General features: G+C 35.9%; 2 protein-coding genes across 6 annotated transcripts; one reads left to right on the top strand and one right to left on the bottom strand.

The window, feature by feature from the left end:
* The first annotated feature begins 9059 nt into the window (after positions 1-9059).
* LOC107777654 (RNA exonuclease 4-like) lies at positions 9060-12014 on the top strand. The gene is made up of 7 exons (XM_016597740.2): positions 9060-9186; positions 9420-9571; positions 9691-9821; positions 10125-10336; positions 10721-10927; positions 11428-11508; positions 11603-12014. Exons 1-7 carry the CDS (start codon positions 9152-9154, stop codon positions 11844-11846), a joined length of 1062 nt encoding a protein of 353 aa, XP_016453226.1. The 5' UTR covers positions 9060-9151; the 3' UTR covers positions 11847-12014.
* Positions 12015-13316: 1302 nt separating this feature from the next.
* On the bottom strand, positions 13317-18533 carry LOC107777652 (CASP-like protein 4B3). 5 transcript variants are annotated; one of them, XR_001646228.2, is made up of 4 exons: positions 17625-18533; positions 17391-17526; positions 14191-14468; positions 13738-14103 (listed from the first exon to the last, which is right to left on the bottom strand). XR_001646228.2 is itself a non-coding variant. In XM_016597739.2 (3 exons), the coding sequence occupies exons 1-3, from the start codon at positions 18335-18337 to the stop codon at positions 13454-13456; spliced, it is 894 nt and encodes a 297-aa protein (XP_016453225.1). In that variant the 5' UTR covers positions 18338-18530; the 3' UTR covers positions 13317-13453. The 5 variants fall into 5 exon arrangements, 3 of the variants coding, with proteins under 3 accessions (XP_016453225.1, XP_016453223.1, XP_016453224.1); XR_012708146.1 differs by having other exon boundaries at positions 14191-14443; positions 17625-18530; XM_016597739.2 differs by lacking the exons at positions 13738-14103; positions 14191-14468 and adding an exon at positions 13317-13498 and having other exon boundaries at positions 17625-18530.
* Between the last annotated feature and the right edge of the window lie 2207 nt (positions 18534-20740).

Raw genomic sequence — 20740 nt, 5'->3', positions numbered from 1 at the left:
TGCAGATTTTTATTCCGACCAACCAACATTCAAATTACATTTTCCAATTCGTTAATCGTTGGATCAGGCTAACATTTTGAGTGAGTGTTTGTAATATCTTGCTCTTGAATTTGAACGGTGAAGATCGTATTTCGAGGCTCGTAGCATTTTATTTCGAGCCTCAAATAACAGCTTTATTTTTGTGGATTCTCCTCTTTCTTCAATTGATTAGTTGTTGCTCTTGTTGCTATTGTTGCTCCGTGTTTGGCACTTGGTGTCTAGCGAATTTGGAGAACTTTTGTAACCCTCTTATTGTTATAGTGGAGCATTTTTTATCTTTGTGATCCCATTATTTTTACCTTCAATTTGAAAGGTTTTCCACGTTAAAATTTGGTATTCTTTATCTTCTTTATTTTTCGGGGTTGCCTCTTCCTCGACATAACAAGTGGTATCAGAGCGAAGTTGAAGACAAGTTCATCTTGGCGGGTTCAGTTCTAGCCGCAACATATTTGACGATAATCATGAGTTTGTCTGAGAAATTTGACCGGTGTGCTACACACCTTGAGACAAACTTTGTGGTGGAGATTTGGAGATGCGACCTATTAAAAGCTATGTGAAGAAGGTAGATCAAGTTTATTTTATCAGAAAATTCAAGCCAAGGGGGAGAATTGTTAGGTGTTTGTCCAAATTTCTTACCATAATTGATTTTCCTATTTCATGAAGGAAATGACAACATATTTACCATAATTGGGTTTTTCTTTTCCTAGAAGGAAAATATAATTCTTCCATATTTGGCTAGTCCCTTTTCTTGTAGGAAAAGGTTTGGAGTTCTATAAATTAAGGATCCTTCCTTCTCATTCAGCAGCATCCATGATGTAACCATATGGGGTTTGAGAGTCATGTTTAGGGGGAGAACTTTATTGGACAAGTGTTAGTGTGTCACTTGTGTTTGCCTTTTCGTGAGTTTGTTCTCTCGATATTTTTGTACTCTCTTTTATATAGTGGATTGCACATCTCCACCGTGGATTTAGGTCAGTTGACCGAACCACATTAAATGTTTGTGTCTCTTTTGGTAGATTTCTCTTTTATTATCTGATTTATTGTCGTTGAGGGTTTGCTTTACTAGATTCCGCATGACACGTGATTTTTTCGATCCTAACATATAGATTAGCTAACTTTCCAATTTCTTTTTTTGCACGGTCTACTAGGAAAGAGATTTCTCTAGTTGCTTTATTTGTCAATGTACGTAGAAAAGAATTTAGGCAATCATTTGCTTGGTAATTTTTTGACATTTTGACCTCTCGGCTTTGACTATATGCTTGACATTTTTTAACCAATGGAAAAGGGTGAGAAATTCAAAAATAGTCAGATTTACAACGGGTCGTTCAAAAATAGTCCAATTTCAAAAGTAATTAAAATTTAGGCACTTTTCATGTAAAGATAAATTTGAGCGAAAATACTGTTCAAAATCCAAAAAAATACGTAAGTATATTAGACTGGAGTTCCAGGATAAGTATGCTGGAACTCCAGCATAATATGATGGAGCTCCAGCATAAGTACACTAGAACTCCAGCATAATATACTGGAGTTTCAGCAAGTATAATTGTCCAGTATAATATATTCGAGTTTGGAGTACCAGTGCTCCAGTCTCCAGCATATTATACTGGAGTCAGCAAAGTATACCGGTCCAGCATAATATGCTGGAGTTCATACACAGTTGCACCGAACTCCAGTATATTATGCTGGACCGGTCTCTGTTGCAGCAAAATAGTGGTTATTTTTTATTGACTTCGTAAATGCTGGCTATTTTTGAATGACCAGTCCAAAAACTGACTATACCGTGCTATTTTTACTAAAAAAAAAAATACTCTTAACGTATTGGAAATAGCTTAAAATTACTCCCCTCCCATCTATTGAATCCTAATTGCCCTTAACAATTGTTCCTTCTTTTTACGGAAGCTGATCCAAACCTTTTTTTTTTTTAAATTGTCCCACTAACCAAAACCTTATTTTTAAAAGAACCCCAACTAACTTGCCTAAAGAATTAACACAATAATAAGAATTACTTCTCTGTCACAATTTATTTAATATTATTTTTTTTATTCCCCAGAAGGATTTGCACATTTTACATATATAAACTCTTATATTTGCCTGTTATTTTACCTTAATGAGATTTCTTTCCATCGCCGGGAAAAAGTACTTTAAGTATTTTACACATGTTAAAATTGTATATCAAAAATCATGTTCTATAATTCAGGACAAGAGGAGTTGATATGATGGTAAGCAACCCCCACTTCCAACCGAGAGGTTGTTAGTTCGAGTCTCCCCAAGAGCAAGGTGGGAAGTTCTTGGAGGGAAGGATGCCGGGGGTTTATTTGGAAACAGTCTCTCTACCCTAGGGTAACGGTAAGGTCTGCGTACACACTACTTTCCCCAGACCCCACTAAATAAAATTATACTGGGTTGTTATTGTTGTTCTATAATTCAGAATCTAGTCAAATGGTGCATGCCAAACGAATAGGGGCAAAGTAATAATAACATATTATTATTTATTTTGTTACTCAATTCGTCTCATTTTATGTGATCTTATTTAACCGTGTACCGAATTTAAGGAAAACAATGAGAACTTTGATTTTACCAATAGGGAGGAATGAAATGGTCCCAAAGACAAGTCTTGGAATAAATTGAAATATTCTGTGAATGGGACTTTAATTAAGTCGCTTCGAGGCCTCAGGGGTATCACTAAATACGAATATGTTGGTCGGTTTGAGGGGAGTTTTGGTCAAAGATATATCGTTGAAGGAAAGTGGACATCCCAAGACAAGAGACCCTTTAAATATTCTTTACACGGTTGGCAACACGTAAGAAAATTGATACTAGCCACTTAGGAGTTAGTTGTAGGTGTTGGGAATAAACCCCATAAAAATAGTATTCACGGTATTAGTGATAAATACAGAATACTAAGTTACGGTTAAATCAGAAAGAATAGAAATGCAGCAATAATGACACCAAGATTTTACGTGAAAACCCTTCTGAATAAGGGAAAAAACCACGGCCAAGAAGAGCAACTGATATCACTATAGCGAGGAATTTTACATTGTGTAGTAACGAGTAAAAAATACTCCTAAGACCACTACACCCTCAAAAGAAATAAACACTCTTTTGCTTTTTCCACCTCACTACAATATCTCTCACACTCTATTTTTCTTCACAAACTATTTTCTTATAGTTTATGGAATACCTTAGCTCTCTCTTTTCTCTCTTTGTTGGTGTGTAGAAATGAGAGTTAAAGCTCTCCTTTTATAGCCAAAACCTCACTCTCTAAAGCCTACAATATTTGACAATTTACACACCCTTTTCACAATTTCAACAAGGTTGGCTACCAAACCAAACCAAGTCAATAAAATTGGCTACCAAATTATACAAATTCAACAAGGTTGGCTACCAAACCAAACCAAGTCAACAAAATTGGCTACCAACTCATTTGAATGAGATGGACACCATATCAATCTCCCCCTCCAGCCTCATTCATCTAGAGGAGGTAGCACTGTCTTCTAGTTTGAGTGCATGCCGACAAGTTCTTTGCATAGCTCGAACTTGTCTCTTGGTACCACCTTGGTCAACATATCTGCAGGATTTTCACTCGTGTGAATCTTTTTGACTTGAAGTGATTCGTTCTCCACTTGCTCACGAATCCAATGATATCTGACGTCAATGTGTTTTGTTCTCGCATGGTACATGGAGTTTTTGCTCAGGTCTATTGCACTCTGACTGTCGCAATAGACAACATACTCCATCTGTCGCAATCCAAGTTCTTGAAGAAATCTCTTGAGCCATATCATCTCTTTGCCAGCTTCAGTAACCGCAATATACTCCGCTTCAGTTGTAGATAGTGCAACACACTTCTGCAACTTCGACTGCCATGATATAGCTCCCCCTGAAAAAGTAAACAAATATCCAGTAGTGGATTTTCTGTTATCAAGGTCACCTGTCATATCAGAATCTGTATAGCCCTTCAAAATTGGATTGGATACTCCAAAACATAAGCATTCACGTGAGCTTCCTCTTAGATACCTGAGTATCCACTTTACAGCTTCCCAATGCTCTTTTCCTGGATTTTCGAGAAATCTGCTAACAACACCGACTGCATGAGCAATATCTGGTCGAGTGCATACCATTGCATACATCAAACTTCCAACGGCAGAGGAATAAGGAATTTTGACCATTCTCACTTTTTCCTCCATTGTTGTAGGACACATCTTCTTGCTCAACTTCAGATGACGAGGAAGAGGTGTGCGAACCAACTTAGAAATTTTCATATTGAAGCGCTCCAGTACACGTTCTATGTACTTCTCCTGTGACAAGTAAAGCTTCCTTTCGTTTCTAGAACGAGTAATTCTCATGCCCAAAATCTGCTTAGCATGACCCAAGTCTTTCATTGCAAAAGACTTATTCAACTGTTTCTTCAACTCGTCAATCTTAGAAGAATTCCTGCCCACAATCAACATATTATCCACATATAGCAAGAGGATGATAAAATCGTCATCAGAAAATATTTGTACAAACACACAGTGATCTGAAGAAGTCTTCTTGTAGCCTTGCTCCCCCATAACAGACTCAAACTTCTTGTACCACTGTCTGGGAGCTTGCTTCAATCCATATAGACTCTTCTTAAGTTTGCATACAAGATTTTCTTTACCTTTTAACTTGAAGCCTTCAGGTTGTTCCATATAAATCTCCTCTTCTAAGTCACCGTGAAGAAAAGCAGTCTTCACATCCATCTGCTCAATCTCCAAATCAAGACTGGCAGTCAAACCAAAAACTGTCCGAATGGAGGATATTTTTACGACAAGAGAAAATATTTCGTCAAAGTCAATACCTTTCCTTTGACCAAATCCCTTGACAACCAATCTAGCTTTGTATCTGGGCTTCAAACTATGTTCTTCAGCTTTAACTTTGAACACCCACTTGTTCTTCAAAGCTCTCATGCCCTTAGGCAATTTCACCAACTCATAAGTATGGTTCTCATGCAGAGATTTCATCTCATCTTGCATGGCTTCAATCCATTGATCCTTGTACTCATCTTCTATGGCCTCCGCATAACATTCAGGTTCTCCCCCATTAGTGAGTAATCATATTCATTGGGTGAATAACGGGAGGAAGGAGTACGAGATCTAGAAGACCTCTTGAGTGGAATATCTAACTCGTCCACAGCTTCGTGAGTAGGAGCATCTACCTCATCAACATTAGCATTGTTATCCCCATCACCATCAATATGTTGATCTGGAATATGGTTCTGGGCATCACCATCATCATTGAGCCCACCAGTGTCATCCCCATTTGTATGAGGAACTTGATCAAGATTAACTAAACCTTCAGAACTTGAAGATTTTAACTTCTCCGCTTTGTTAATATCTTCAATGGTTTGATCCTCCACGAAGATAACATCACGGCTTCTCACAACCTTCTTCTCAATTGGATCATATAGCCTGTAACCAAACTCATCAAGGCCATAACCAATGAAGATGCACTGCCTTGTCTTGGCAGTTAATTTTGACCTCTCATCTTTAGGCACATGTACAAAAGCTTTGCAACCAACACTTTCAAGTGGTCATAGGAGACATCCTTGCCATACCAAACTTTTTTTGGAACATCACTTTGCAAAGCAACCGCAAGGGATAGATTAATAACATGTGCGGCGGTCAACAAAGCCTCACCCCAAAAGGAATTCGGCATCTTTGCTTCAGAAAGCAAATATCTGACTCTTTCCATCAATGTCTTGTTCATCCTTTCTGCTAAACCATTAAGCTGAGGAGTCTTAGGAGGAGTCTTCTGGTGTCTGATACCCTGTTGTTTGCAGTATTCGTCAAACGGTCCACAATATTCACCACCGTTATCAGTACGAATACACTTCAGCTTCTTTCCAGTTTCTCTTTCAACTGAAGCCTAAAACTGCTTAAAGACACCCAACACTTGGTCTTTAGTCTTCAAGATGTAGACCCAAAGTTTCCTTGAACAATCATCAATAAAAGTAGTAAAATAAAGTGCACCACCCAAAGTTCTTGTCTTCATTGGACCACATAAATCTGAATGCACCAACTCAAGCAACTCTGTCTTTCTTGAAGGAGGATGAGACTGGAAAGAAACTTTTTTTTGTTTTCCAGCCAAGCAGTGCTCACATTTTTCTAATTTTGCACTTTCAAAATTTGACAACAATTTCTTCTTAGCCAGAACATTTAGTCTTTTCTCGCTAATGTGGCTAAGCCTCTTATGCCATAACGTTGAAGAGTTATGGCTCTCAACGGCATTCACCATATCAACACAGGTAGAGGCCGTAGTCCAGTATAGACCACGACGCTTTTCCCCACGAGCCACAATCATGGAGCCCTTAGTGAGCTTCCACTTTCCAGCACCATTGGTACTTACATATCCCTCATCATCCAAAACACCAACAGAGATCAAGTGCAAACGAACATCAGGTGCATGCTTTACATTGTTTCAAACTAGTTTAGTTCTAATACTAGTTTCCAAACAAATCGTTCCAACACCAGCCACCCTAGATACAGTCTCATTACCCATACTCAGAGTTCCAAAGTCACCCTGAGTATATGATGAGAAATATTCCTTCCTTGATGTCACATGAGATGCGGCACCACTGTCCACAACCCATCTTGACTCATCACAAGCAATATTTATCATATCTGCATCAAGGACTGTAACAAGATCTTCTGTAGTGACGGTGGCCACACGATTGCCATCTTCTTTCTGTTCTTCCTTGTCTCTATTCTCCTTTTTCAAAATACGGCAGAACTTCTTTGTGTGCCCTTTCTTCCCGCAATGATAGCACTCAATATCTATAAGTCTGCTTCTGGATTTGCTTCTATTATGTTCTCTATTTTGAGAACCCCGATTCTTGTTTCTCCCCCTAGAGTCAGTCACCAAGACATCTGATGAGGAGGAACCCTGAGATTTTCTTCTCATCTCTTCATTTAGAAGGCTTCTCTTGGCAAGATCCATAGAGATCACACCATCCGGAGCAGAATTTGATAATGAAGTTCTAAGAATTTCCCAAGAATCTGGTAGGGAACCAAGTAGAAACAAGCCTTGAATTTCTTCATCAAATTTAATGCCCATAGCAGATAACTGGTTCATGATCCCCTGAAAATTATTCAGATGATCTGTCATCGCGGAACCATCGTGGTATTTTAAACCCAACATCTGCTTTATCAGAAACATCTTGTTGTTTCCAGTTTTCCGAGCATACAAACTTTCAAGGTGCTCCCATAGGGTCCGAGCATGTGTCTCCCCAGAAATATGGTTCAAAACATTATCGTCAACCCACTGTCTAATAAAGCCGCAAACCTGCCTGTGTAACAGATTCCACTCTTCATCTGATTTATTATCAGGCTTTACAGTGGCGAAGACAGGTTGATGAAAATTCTTGACATAGAGCAAATCTTCCATTTTGCCCTTCCAAATGGCATAATTTGTGTCATTCAAGGTAACCATTCTACTAGTGTTGGCTTCCATCGTTTATCACAAATACAAATACTATTTATTAGGAGACCAAAGTAATTCTTTTCTGATGTGGAAGTTCAGACTGTGCTGCAACCACAGAGCATACTCAGATAGAACCTTGGCTCTGATACCACTTGTTGGGAATAAACCCCGTAAAAATAGTATTCACGGTATTAGTGATAAACGCAGAACACTAAGTTATGGTTAAATCAGCAAGAATAGAAATGCAGCAATAATGACACCAAGATTTTACGTGGAAACCCTTCTGAATAAGGGAAAAAACCACGGCCAAGAAGAGCAACTGATATCACTATAGCGAGGAATTTTACATTGTGTAGTAACGAGTAAAAAATACTCCTAAGACCACTACACCCTCAAAAGAAATAAACACTCTTTTGCTTTTTCCACCTCACTACAATATCTCTCACACTCTATTTTTATTCACAAACTATTTTCTTATAGTTTATGGAATACCTTGCTCTCTCTTTTCTCTCTTTGTTGGTGTGTAGAAATGATAGTTAAAGCTCTCCTTTTATAGCCAAAACCTCACTCTCTAAAGCCTACAATATTTGACAATTTACACACATTTTTCACAATTTCAACAAGGTTGGCTACCAAACCAAACCAAGTTAATAAAATTGGCTACCAAATTATACAAATTCAACAAGGTTGGTTATCAAACCAAACTAAGTCAACAAAATTGGCTACCAACTCATTTGAATGAGATGGACACCATATCAATTTGCCGGCAGTCACCTTTATCTACAGGATCGACCTGCAACTTGATATTGTGAAAGGACATCTACAGGATCTAGTCCGAGAATTAAAAATCATTTTATTATCAGTATTGTGATAAGATAGTATTAAAAATCAATTAAGATAGTGATTCTGCAACTTGACAATCTTCTGATGTAATCCTAGTTTGTGGACCTGATCTTTTTAATGAAGGCTGAAATCTTTTTTTTGTTATGGTGGTAATATTTGAATTGATCTCTTGTCTGCCCTAGTATCATGTTAAAATTATAATCAGGGCGGAAGGAGTCGTGAACCATTATCGAAAAAATTACATCATACATATAAGGCAAAATTTGTTTTATGCTTCTATATATTATATTTTGAATCCACTTGACACAATCCAAAACCATAACTCTTTGGTCAAGTGGTTTTAAAACCTTTGTGAAGTTGCTGATTTAATTTCCACTTGCCACATTTTCTTTTAATTTTTTAACTTACTGTTTTAAAATAAGATGTTAGAAAAAAAATACATTTTTAATTAGACATTTGGTTATAGTATATCTCAACTCACGCAATATATCTCTGTGGGCTCTTTGATTCTGGGACATATATAGTATTTCAATTAAAACAAGAAATATTCTAGTAGCCAAGGCGTGGGGCCGAGGCATTTGTTTTTCACTTACTGTTTGTGACGCTGATTGGATCACACAAACAGGTTCATAGGCTTTTGTAACATAATGATTTTAATTTTGGGATCATACTTAATTAATTAACACATACACTTTTAAAAGGTTTTCGTCCATCAAAGACTTGTATAAATAGCTTGAGACCCTCACCTTCTTCTTCAAATCTTCTCTCAGCTAACTCTTCTCTACTAAAAACTAGTCTACAGACTGAAGCATCAACCACTTTTACTGTAATGGATCATAGATATGAGTCTTCCGATACTCTCAGGTACTTACTGTAAACTTGACGGATTCAATCTTTAAATTTTAAAACTGAACTCATACTATATTTTTGAAATTATGGATTCAGAATTTACTACTCCTATCTATTAACTAAAATTTTAGTATTTATGTTTGACGTGAAAAATATTGAGTTCAGTTGAACGTACTTGTCGTAGTTCAATCCTTGATAACATGCAGAGTATTAATTATGGTTTCTGTATAATTCATGGGATATTGCAGGAACAAGTGTGCAGCGTGTTATAGGCAGTTCAACAAAAAAGAGCATTTAGTGGAACACATGAGAATATCTTATCATTCAGTTCATGAGCCAATGTGTGGAGTTTGTAGAAAACACTGTCGCTCTTTTGAATCTTTAAGGGAGCACCTTATTGGTACGTACCCAAATCTTTCTCAGCAGCAATTACAACTTTTAGTTGCCTAGCTACCTTTTTATTTAGTTATGAATTTTGATTTGATGTTTGCGTTAATTACTCCAAATTCATATGATCAGGACCACTTCCAAAGGCAGAATGTGAAAGAATTTTCAAGGAGAGAGGATGTGATGTTTGTTTGACAATCCTTGGTAGCCGAAGTGCTCTACGGGTTCACAGAGAATCATGCCTCTCACGTCCAAATAATAATGTATGCGTAATTTAAACTATGATAGCTCAAAACAATGATGTGTTAAATATTGTGATCATGTCATCTAAAAGCTTAAATTATTTGAGGGAGTATATTTTAAATTATTTAATTATGTTTTAACACGCTCTCTCATGTGTGATTTGAATATTTTTCATGGGCCAAACACGTGAAAATTTTTTCAATAAAGGGAGGCGTGTGAGACTCGAACCAAGAAACTATGTGTGCTTTGTTATTTGTTTAATTATGTGATCATCTTATCTAAAAGTTTAAGCTGGCGTAAAGTGATGTTGGTTCTTTTTGTAGGGTTTGATATATCGCATGGCAAATTTGGGAATTCAAGATGAACTAAGAATTGATAACAGCCGAGGAAGAGTTGTTGCCCTAGCCTGTAAAATGGTTGGTGGTGGCAGCGATGGGTCTCTGGATCTATGTGCAAGAGTTTGTCTCATTGATGAACATGAGAGAATCCTCTTTTATTCATATATCAAACCAAACCTTCCTGTCACTAGTTACAGGTAACGAACTTAAAGTTATATATACTAATAGCGTAAAAATTCTTTATATTTTTTTGCAAGAGGGGAAACCCGCAACCGTTATAACTTCTGTCACAGTCTCTGCCCTTTGGGTGAGCACTCTGTAGTGAGCACTTTGTGCATACTGGATAAACATCTCTTGTGTAATAGCCTGCAAACCACACAAGGAATGTAAACCGCACTAGGCAATCCCTGTGCGATAGGGTCAACCCAGAAGACATTGAAGGGGGATTCGATCACAAGTCATCCATCCAAACCAACTGGGCAACCCCATTATTAATTACTAGTACTACTTATCGTATAAATATTTTGTACACTATCAACATATAGAGCTTAAATAATGACAAGAAATTATGTGTTTATTAGGTATGAAACAACGGGCATAAGACAAGAATATTTGAGGGATGCGATGCCATTAAGGAATGTGTCAAGAAAAATTCAAGAATTCCTTTGCAATGGAGAACCTATTTGGCAAATCCGTTCTAAAGCTGGAAGGTCTAGGATTCTTGTTGGCCATGGTTTGGATCATGATCTTAAATGTTTAGAGATGGAATATCCAGCAATAAAGATCAGGTAAATTAATTCTTTGATCAGCTTATCTAGCTAAGAACCAATGTTTTGTCATTATGCAATTTTCAATGATTAATTTCATGCATGATAACTAAAATTTATTACTACAATAATAAATTCACAAAATTATTTTTCATCACATTAAACTAACTGAATTTTACCCTGTAAAATAGTAAGCTCATTGAACTATGTTTGCCTCAATAAAGTAACTGAATTTTACCCACTAAAATAGTAAAGTCACTAAAGTTCAACGTGAAGATTTTCTCACTTTACTATAATGTTCAGATACCACTTTAATGCGAGAAAAATCAATATTTTTGTGATTTTTAGTGTTATAGTACTAGATAAAATTCAATTACTTTAATATGACAAATAGTTCTATAACTTTATATTCTATTACATAAAGTTCATTAGTCATACGTGAAGAAATTAATTTGTTGTCATAGTTATTATTATTACTATAGATGAACGTTTTAACAATTGTTCGATTTTTTTTTCTGAAGGGATACTGCAAAATATCCACCACTGATGAAAACAAGCAAGCTCAGCAACTCTCTCAAATACTTGACCAAAGCTTACCTAGGGTAATTGCATGAAACTTTATCCTTGTTCTCCACTATTATTATTTTGTTGCAATTTTAGAATCAAAAAATTAATGGTCAAATTAAAATTGTATAGGTATGATATTCAAAATGGAGTACAAGATCCCTATGAAGACTGTGTTGCAACAATGAAGCTCTACAAGCGAATGAAATCACAATTTCACAAAAAAGAAAACTACCCTCTTTCTTCAGATCCACAAAATAAAAATAATTTTGCAACGTGGAGGCAAAATGAGCTTGAGAGGATGAGTCCAGAGCAGCTGTTGGATTTCTCAAGGTCTGATTATTATTGTTGGTGTTTGGATTCACAAGATATATAATTAATAGGAGACGAAAGCAACAATATTTGTAATGTACGTTTTATGAATTCTTAGTAGATATCAAGAACTCAAATCATGATATTCATGAAGAAAATTTAGTATTTGTATCCCTACTTGCTATTGTAAGATTTATAGTTGAAATAAAAATTATTTTAATTAATTGTTAAATGAGCGAGTACTGTAATGTCAATGCATAATATACGTCTCAATCTCAAATAAGTTAGAATCAATTATATAATATACCTATAAGCTAACTTCAAGTGCTTTAGTTTCCTAGTTTCAACTAGGAGTAACATATAATATATAGTCCATTTAGGGTGATGGGTCGAATTAAAGTACTTACAAGTATTAATAGCTTTAAGTTATGATATGCTTCCCCTTTAGAAGCGTGATGAAAAAAGTGCTACTCCCTCCGTTTTTTCAAAAAAATAGTGGTTAATGTTCAAAAAAAATAAAAATTGATGCATTTAATTTTTCACATGAATTAGGACATTGAAATCTTATCTTTCTTAAAATAAACTTAACATTTTATCTTGAACCTATATAACTATAGATGGCACTTTTCAAATAAACATACTTTAAGTTCCAGTAGCTATTACCATTGACATGTATTTGTTTTAATTATATATGATACCCATGCATGTATTAATATTTGGAATTTGTTGTTGGAGTTCTCCATTTGATTGATTTCCTTTTAATTTAGTGTAGTTTTATTATTTGCATATATGAAGTGGATACTTATGCGTTTTTTTAGACTATTCCATGCATTTGAAGTTTTAAATGGCGTAATAAAAATCCTTAAGCACCTCCCAAAATGCGGATGGATTTATAAATAATAGTAATCCGTATGGTTTCTCTCGAGGAAATTGCTGGAAATGGTGCATTTCTTGGATAGTTTTTAGTGTTTGATTGGGCGTAAAAAAGTAGGAAAAATGACATTGTATAACCGCTGTAAAAATAATAGCCAAAAAAATGTATAAAATTTGTATATTATATATATATATATATATATATATATATATATATATATATATATATATATATTATGTATGTTATATACAAAAATCATACAAATTTTATACACTTTTTCGGCTATCAGATGTAAATAGTTTCTGACACGGGCTAAAAGTAATAATACCCTAAAAAGTAGGTGACATTTAGGTGTAGGATATGGATAATATTTTGGTTGACAATGCTGTAACGTAGTTGAAAATAGGAACTTGAGGAAAGTTGAGTTTAAGGTGCGGCAAGTAAAATGTCAGGACCATCTAAATTTATACGAGGCGAACTGCTATGTAAAACTCAAGGACAGGGAATTCGAACTTATACAATGATATCCTGAAATTCGAAACTTATACAAGTGCAGGCTCAAACACATATTATAGTTTGAGGATTTTTCTGTCTTCGGTGGATATCTGCCAACTCATAAACATATTATGGTGCTTCAAAATGTATTTGCTGGAAGCTTTTCAACGTTTGACATTAATATGGAATGAAGACTATATCGTCGTAGTTGCAGCTGTAAACTGAAATGATCTGAACCAGACTTGTTTGCTATTGACTCAAGTCCACATCACTCACTCTTTCCTTGATCCTTTTTTTCCGATTCAAACAGTAGAACATTCCAAGATATCCAAGCAAATCTTAACGTCCTACAAAAATTTAATGGATGTTGGTAAATGGCAATTGAGAATCGTTTTGCACTTTATGACGTTTTATGTCACTTTATAAAATTGTCATTTACAAAATGGGAGAGAGGGGGCATGAGTTAACAGCATAGAGATGGGACAGGAGCAGGTTAAATATCACATCATCGATCCAGACGGCAGTTGGCATAAGGTTTGTTACTTTCATCTCGCAGTGTGAATGTGGATCCGGAACACCCCTAGTCTTTTCTTTTTTTAAATCATTATGGCAAAATAAGCTCCACTTGAGTTAATTCAGAGAACATAGAAAGATGATATATACAAGTATTAAGACAGCATAATAAGTTTGAATTTCGAAATATATGTGTAAATCTAGGCAATTACCAGATTGCGCTCTAACAGAAACTACAAAGAAAAACAAGCACAAAATTGTGTTCTCCAGAAAAAAAATCGTCATGGTACTTCATGAAGATGTAATTCTCGAAAGGTCACTGGCCTACGTATTCCAAAGGCCTTAGAAAAAACCAGACAACAATAGCCAATAACTTGTCCACAAGTTGCAGTGCATCTAGTCTGTGTCATAGTTGGATCTCACTAACAAGAGCATAAAACTGCGCAACACATATAACATCATTCTAAAGCTTGTACAAGGAGCATTACAACACTATTAACTCAAGAATACCTCAGTATATACTCACCTGATCAACCTGCAACTGATTTTTCATATCATACAATTGCATTAAACTTTAAAGTATGATAAAGACCAAAACATAGCACATGACTATGTTGATCTAGAATTGCATAGTACATAGCCAGATATGAGGGAGCTGAAGGCCAAAGCTGCAAATGCAAGGAAGGACATTGCTACGGAGGCGCTTGCCATATCAGGAAACTTGTCCTTCCCCCAATTGGACTGCCAATCATCAATGCGAGTGGCAGCAGAAGATGATGCTGATATCAGAAGATATGTTACAATCTGTCATATAGAAAAACAGTAAATTTTAACAGAATCACAGCAAAGCCCTCAAACTAAAGTGGTTATGGAGATACTCTCAAGACCCTCAAAGTTTATGGAGCAAGGTACTCAAAGCCAAATATGAAGTAGAAGACAACTGGATGACTAAACCAGTTAACACAGCTTATGGAGTTAGTCTTTGGAGCTCTATAAGGGTATTATGGCCAGCTCTAAGAAACTAAGTGTCTATTAAAGTGCTAAATGGTAGCAGGACATCCTTCTGGAATGACAATTGGCTGGGGAATGGAGCTCTGAAGGATTTATTCTCTGACATATATGCTCGAGCTCATCACCAACAGAGATTTATAGCTGAAATGTGGTCACCTCAAGGTTGGGAACTAATACTCATAAGAGACTTGAATGATTGGAAGATAAATAGAATGATTGAGTTCTACAAACAACTGGACAACTTCACAGGAATTCAGAATGGAGATGACACATTGAGATGGCAGGGACATAGTAGTGGAAAATTCAGTGTCAGTGCAGCCTACAAAACGATAAACCAACAATACCTCAAGTCACCAACTGGCCTTGGAAACATATTTGGAAGACCAAGATACCATATAAGGTTGCATGCTTCTCATAGCTACTGGCAAAAGGAAGTTGTGCTCACACATGAAAACTTAAACAAGAGGAAGATGTTTTCTTTGTGAAAATGAAGTGGAAACAGTTGGTCACCTATTTTGCACTGTAGGATAACTGATCAGTTATGGAAGATTTACGTGCCGCACCCGTGTCGACGCGACACTGGTGTGGGTGTGGGTATGGGATTCGTACGGGATCTGGTCAAACAATTTTGGGTACTTTGACCACGACAGACGGAAAAATTCAAAACGAGATACAATTTGATTCCCGAAATCAGAACCAAAACTAGAATAAATTTGAAGAAAGTAGCATAACTTATCTAGGAAATCAATACTTTACCTATCTGCATCTTGAGAATAAAAAAGAAATCCACACTTTACAAGTATTACGTAAGTATTCTACAAATTTCTCATAACTTAGAGATACTTTTATATTTTTATTTTTTTGAATTATTTTTAGCCGGATTCCCGCACCTGTTTTACTAGGATAAGTATCCCCGAATCTTAGAATTTACATCTCGAAGGATCCGACTTTTAGATTCGCACCCGTGTCGGACACCCGCACCGTGCCCGAGTAACTTAGTTGCTAACTAGAGCTGAAGCATGCATTTTCAAAGTCCATCTCATGGCTAATCAACAAAACCAAGTCCACTCTAAAATATAAAAAGTATACACATTTTATATAAAAGTGATAGTTTATTTCTTCTTTTTGAAGATCAAAATAATCTTATCATGCATGTATCGCTTTGGTGCTTGCCCAGGTACAGGCAAGTTTATCAAACTACAACATTAAAAAAATAACCTTTTAACTGTTAAATATTGGTTCTTAGAATTAGATTAACTGAACCTGAAGTATTCACTGAGTACGACGAAATAAACTAGCTATTCATAAACAAATAACGAAAAAAGGATAGAAAGATAAAAACTGCCAAAGGATCTCAGTTGAAAACCCAACAAAAGAAACAGCAAACCTCAATAAGTTAAAAATATTTTAAAGATCTATTTAGTACCCAATAGAACTACCAATCCACAAAGGCACCCAACAGAAAAGAAGGTTCTGAAGGTTTAAAAACTATCACCTGTCCTCTTTCCAATCTCTACTGTGTGTTATTCCTTTTAGTTTTGTACAGATTAAGTTAGCCGATAGCGGAGTTCTAGTAATTTTACTAGCCTTTCGAAATTTAGAGGGCACACAAAACAAAGCCTATAGCGAAAGTTTGTATGTACAAGATAGCCGTGGAAGGAACTTGATCACAGGACTCAATCTGCTAGTGCAGAGTATGCAAACAAGCTTAGTAACTCTTAGATTTAGACTTTGGGACCTATTAAGGTGGAAAAAAGAAACAGACAGATCACCCTCTTTCACAGGGTTCTGCTTTCAAAAGGTGGCCTTTCAGAGAGGGATGGCATTAATCTAATAATGTACTATATATTTGTATATTTTTAATAAGGGGTCAATATTGGTTAATGGAAGAAATTTTCCATCAAGATAAATGAAAACAGAAAAGGAATTGTTCCTAGGCATAAAGCAGAGGGGTAAAGTATATGGCAAATAATACAGGGCTCAGAAGGAGATGCCACAAAAAAGAAAGGTGATTCTACAGTTGGATGGACATGTTAGAATTTTCCAGCCAATGAAAGTTAGCAATTAATAGGCACCCAGATGATCATAAAGGAAAAATTCCTCCAACCCTGTGGGAATATTTTTCAGTGCACTCTTTTAAGATTACTTTTGGGTTATCAAAAAAAAAAATTGAGGGAACTCTATGACAAATAAACATTTTTTTTTATGGGATATATGATCCCCTTTCCTATTCATTTTACAAAGAGGCGGACAGCTAGAACAGTCTTACACCAGGCTAGTGCAAATCCATCACCACCATAACGAATTTTTCCTCTCAATCAAGGCTCGCAATATCATACTTCATAAAGTCATAATTCCCATTACCCCAAAAAGAGAAGAAGTCCAAAGGTTTTTAAAGCTTAAAATCATTATAGTAGTTAGTCATTGCAACCACTTGACCATGAAACATGCGTGCATAAAGGCATGTCTTGTATTCATTATTTTAGAACAGACACCACGTGTTCCAGAGAGGGGGGAGCAAAAGAATGTATTCGTGTTAGAGTTTAAATTCTATGCACCGATGGCATGAAAATATTTACACAATCAGGTTTTAAAAGGTTCAGTAGATAATGATAAGTAAACTATAATAATAGGTTAAAGTATATTGATAGTATACGAATATCACGTCAATGTATATAACATAAATCCTTTGTGTTATGGGCTGAACCAACTTGCCTGATCAAGGGCAAAATCAAAAAAGTAGCGCAAATGGTGCTGCACAACGTTCTTGCCTGTGGCAGATTGGTAGGCCAAATTGAATGCCTGAGCTCCCGAATACGCAAATCCTATAACGTTCACCGACATAGAGTACCTGCCAATGCAAATTCACCAACCAATATTATCATTCATAAAAACTCAATGAGCTAAGGAATTAAATTAATCAATTTAAAGAGAAAATAAGTGGCAAACCTGAACTCCTTGTAACGTTCGAAAGAGTCCAGAGCCCAACCTTGATTCCTATCAGCTGCCAGTACAGAAAACGAAACCAAGCAAAACAAAAACCCAAAAATCCTAAAACCTAAAGCCGCTTTCTTCACCATCTCATCCCTCTTCCCTTTTCTTATAATCGAAAACGGCGGCCTTACTTTCCTCCGCCGGTTGCCACCGCCTCCGTCGCCACCTTCCCCAATAGTAGTACCATCACTGAACACCAGATCCGCTTTCACTATAGCAAGTGGCTCCTCTTTGATAGACCGTTTCACCACCGCTTCCGGTGACGGAGGTTTCTCCGGCGGACTCCTCGTCGGAGCTGCATAAGGTTTATTATCCTCGGGATGGAACGACTCGTGAGGAAGAGATATTTGATCGGAGGAAATTGACGACCTCGCCGGAGATTCCATCGGCGGGGAAGATACCTTAGTAGAATCTCTATTAACACTAGTATGAGTAGCAGCAGCAGTAGAAGTAGTATTAGTATCAATATTCCTAGCTTTATCTGTGTCGGACTTAGTAGAATCATCTGAATCATAATCGGAATTACTATGGAAACGAGCTGGAGAAGAGTATTTAATAGCTTTTTCTGTTTCAGAATCAGTAGAATCTGAATCAGAGAGGCAGTGATGATTTTCATTCTTCATTGCAGCTAGCAGAGTCTGCTTGTTATTGGTATGATTCAATTCCATATTGAAGAAACTGTGATACAAAGGGATTGACAATGGGTTGAAACGGAAAGTAGAATAATGAATGGGAAATGGAAGTTGAAGGATGAGGTAGCGACGATAATGATGGTTTTGGCGGTTTCGTTTTCTACGTCTGATATTGGGAAAGCTTGCTCTCCTTAGGGACTGCTTAATCCTTAATACTAATATAATGTATTCACGTGTCGGGTATTCTCAATTTCTCCTAGTCATAAATAGCATGAAATACTCCTACCTAATTTTCAAAAGAAGAATGATATATCTAGGTAAAAATAGCATGGCTAGCCAGTTTTTGGACTGGTCATTCAAAAATAGCCAGCATTTACAAAGTTATATAAAAATAGTCACTATTTTACTGCAATACGGAAAGTTCCAGCATAATATACTGGAGATCGGTGCACATGTGTATGAACTTTCAACATATTATGCTGGAATTCCAACACACGGAAAGTTCCAATATAATATACTGGAGATTGGAGTACCGGTGCTCCAATCTCCAGTGTACTATACTGGAACTCCAGTATATTATACTGGAGTATTTTTCGTATATTGAACAGTGTTTTCGTTCAGATTTATCTTTACATAAAAAATGGCTAAATTTCGATTACTTTTAAAACTGTGGCTATTTTTAAATGGCCGCTTGTAAATCTGGCTATTTTTGAATTTCTTCCTGTATCTAGAAAGGATATGAAAAGTACTACTCCATTATAATCGCAACTTGTACTAAAACAAAGAAAAGGTTAAAATATCATAATTTATCGATTCATTAATATTATAAAATACGAATATTTTTACTATCATAATCAGTGATAGATTCAGAATTTTATGCAAGCGGGTTTAATTGTAATAGTTCATAACTAATATAAATGGCATAAGACACGAGGAGCAAATTTTTTGTCTTTATTGCTCACAATGTTATCTCGTAATAAAGTTTTTTTTCTTTTCTGATTATTGCAATTTATGCAAACAAAGAAATAAAGTAGGCACAAAAGATAAAAAGGATTCGCACACAAGACCTCACCAACTCTATGAACCCGCTTGACCACTTTCACAAGAGCAAAGCTTTTGTCAAGTGGGTTCAAATATAATTTTTGTACAAAGCTTTTGTAATTTAATTATTTTTGGGGAACTTTCATAAGTATCACATTTTGAAAGAATATATACAAAATCCTAGCACTATTAAGTATATTTGATAAAGCGAGTTCAGTTAAACCTACTTAGCATCACGTGGGTCTGCCCCTGAAATTCACACCTCAACAGAGCAAGCTTGAGTTAGGGTTAACTATATAAATCCGGGTCGCACCACCCCATTTACTTATCAACATTAATAATAGTAATTAAGAAACATTAACATACCCAAAAGGACGCATTCCTTAAATGTGATTATTGTTGTTTTTTTTTATGTATTTAATTAATATATTAAATACTTAAAAGAGGGTGAATGGGAAATGGAGGAAAATGAAATTTTTGAGTGAAATTTTAAGTTTCCCCCCTTGGTAAATGGACATTGTCTCATATTGGAAGAGGAAGAGGTTTTCTATGGGTATATAAGCAATTGCTCTTCTTCTAGCTCTTAAAGAGTTGAGAAGAAGGCAAGCCTCGCGCCGTCGTCGTCGTTGCTCGCTCTGCTCGGCTTCGGCTTTGGATTTGGTCAAATGATCGATTGATTAACTTTTTGGACCAAATTTATTTGTTAATAGTAAAATATTAACAGAAATATTATTAAATATTTGTTTTAATAACAGAATATTAATATTAAATGTTAATATTAAATCCAATCTGTTTTTCTGTTTTGGTAACAGAAAATTAACTACCCTATTCAATTTTTCCTCTTTATTGTTGAGTAAATAGCCATTTATGTAATGACATTTATGTTGTGGCCGTTTCGCAGAAACAACCATTCTGAAGAGTTGCACCTCTTGAGATTTCAGCCCAACTTTGGCTATAAATACAACACTATTCTGCTCAGAATTTCACTACGATTTTCTGAGTTTCTCCTCCTTCTTCTGCATACTTTTAGCATCAGACAAAGCAATAGTAAGTGTGATTTGCTACCGAACTTTGTGTTCGCTGAAACACGAGGGTTTGAAGTACCACTACACCAGTGTGTAATTCGTTCTATCCTGAGAGGAAATAATCCATAACCTTGGGTACTAGGAGGAGATTAAATTCTTTAAGGAAACACTGTGAATTCAGTGAGCTCGAATTGGTTTTCTGTTATTTCGTTGTTCACTTCTGTTTATGTTCATTTATATTTCCAGAATTATTTTACAAATACAGTTTACTAACAAGCTTAAGGAATTTAACTATTTTCTGTATTTGTACTCACTGTTTCTGGAGAGTAAAACCTTTGTGGTTTTGTACTCTATTGGAGATTAAAATCTACGT

This window comes from Nicotiana tabacum, chromosome 3 (assembly GCF_000715075.1).
Source record: "Nicotiana tabacum cultivar K326 chromosome 3, ASM71507v2, whole genome shotgun sequence".
Classification (NCBI taxonomy): domain Eukaryota; kingdom Viridiplantae; phylum Streptophyta; class Magnoliopsida; order Solanales; family Solanaceae; genus Nicotiana; species Nicotiana tabacum.
The sequence above is the reverse complement of the archived record's forward strand: the minus strand, read 5'-3'. Positions and strand labels throughout refer to the sequence as shown.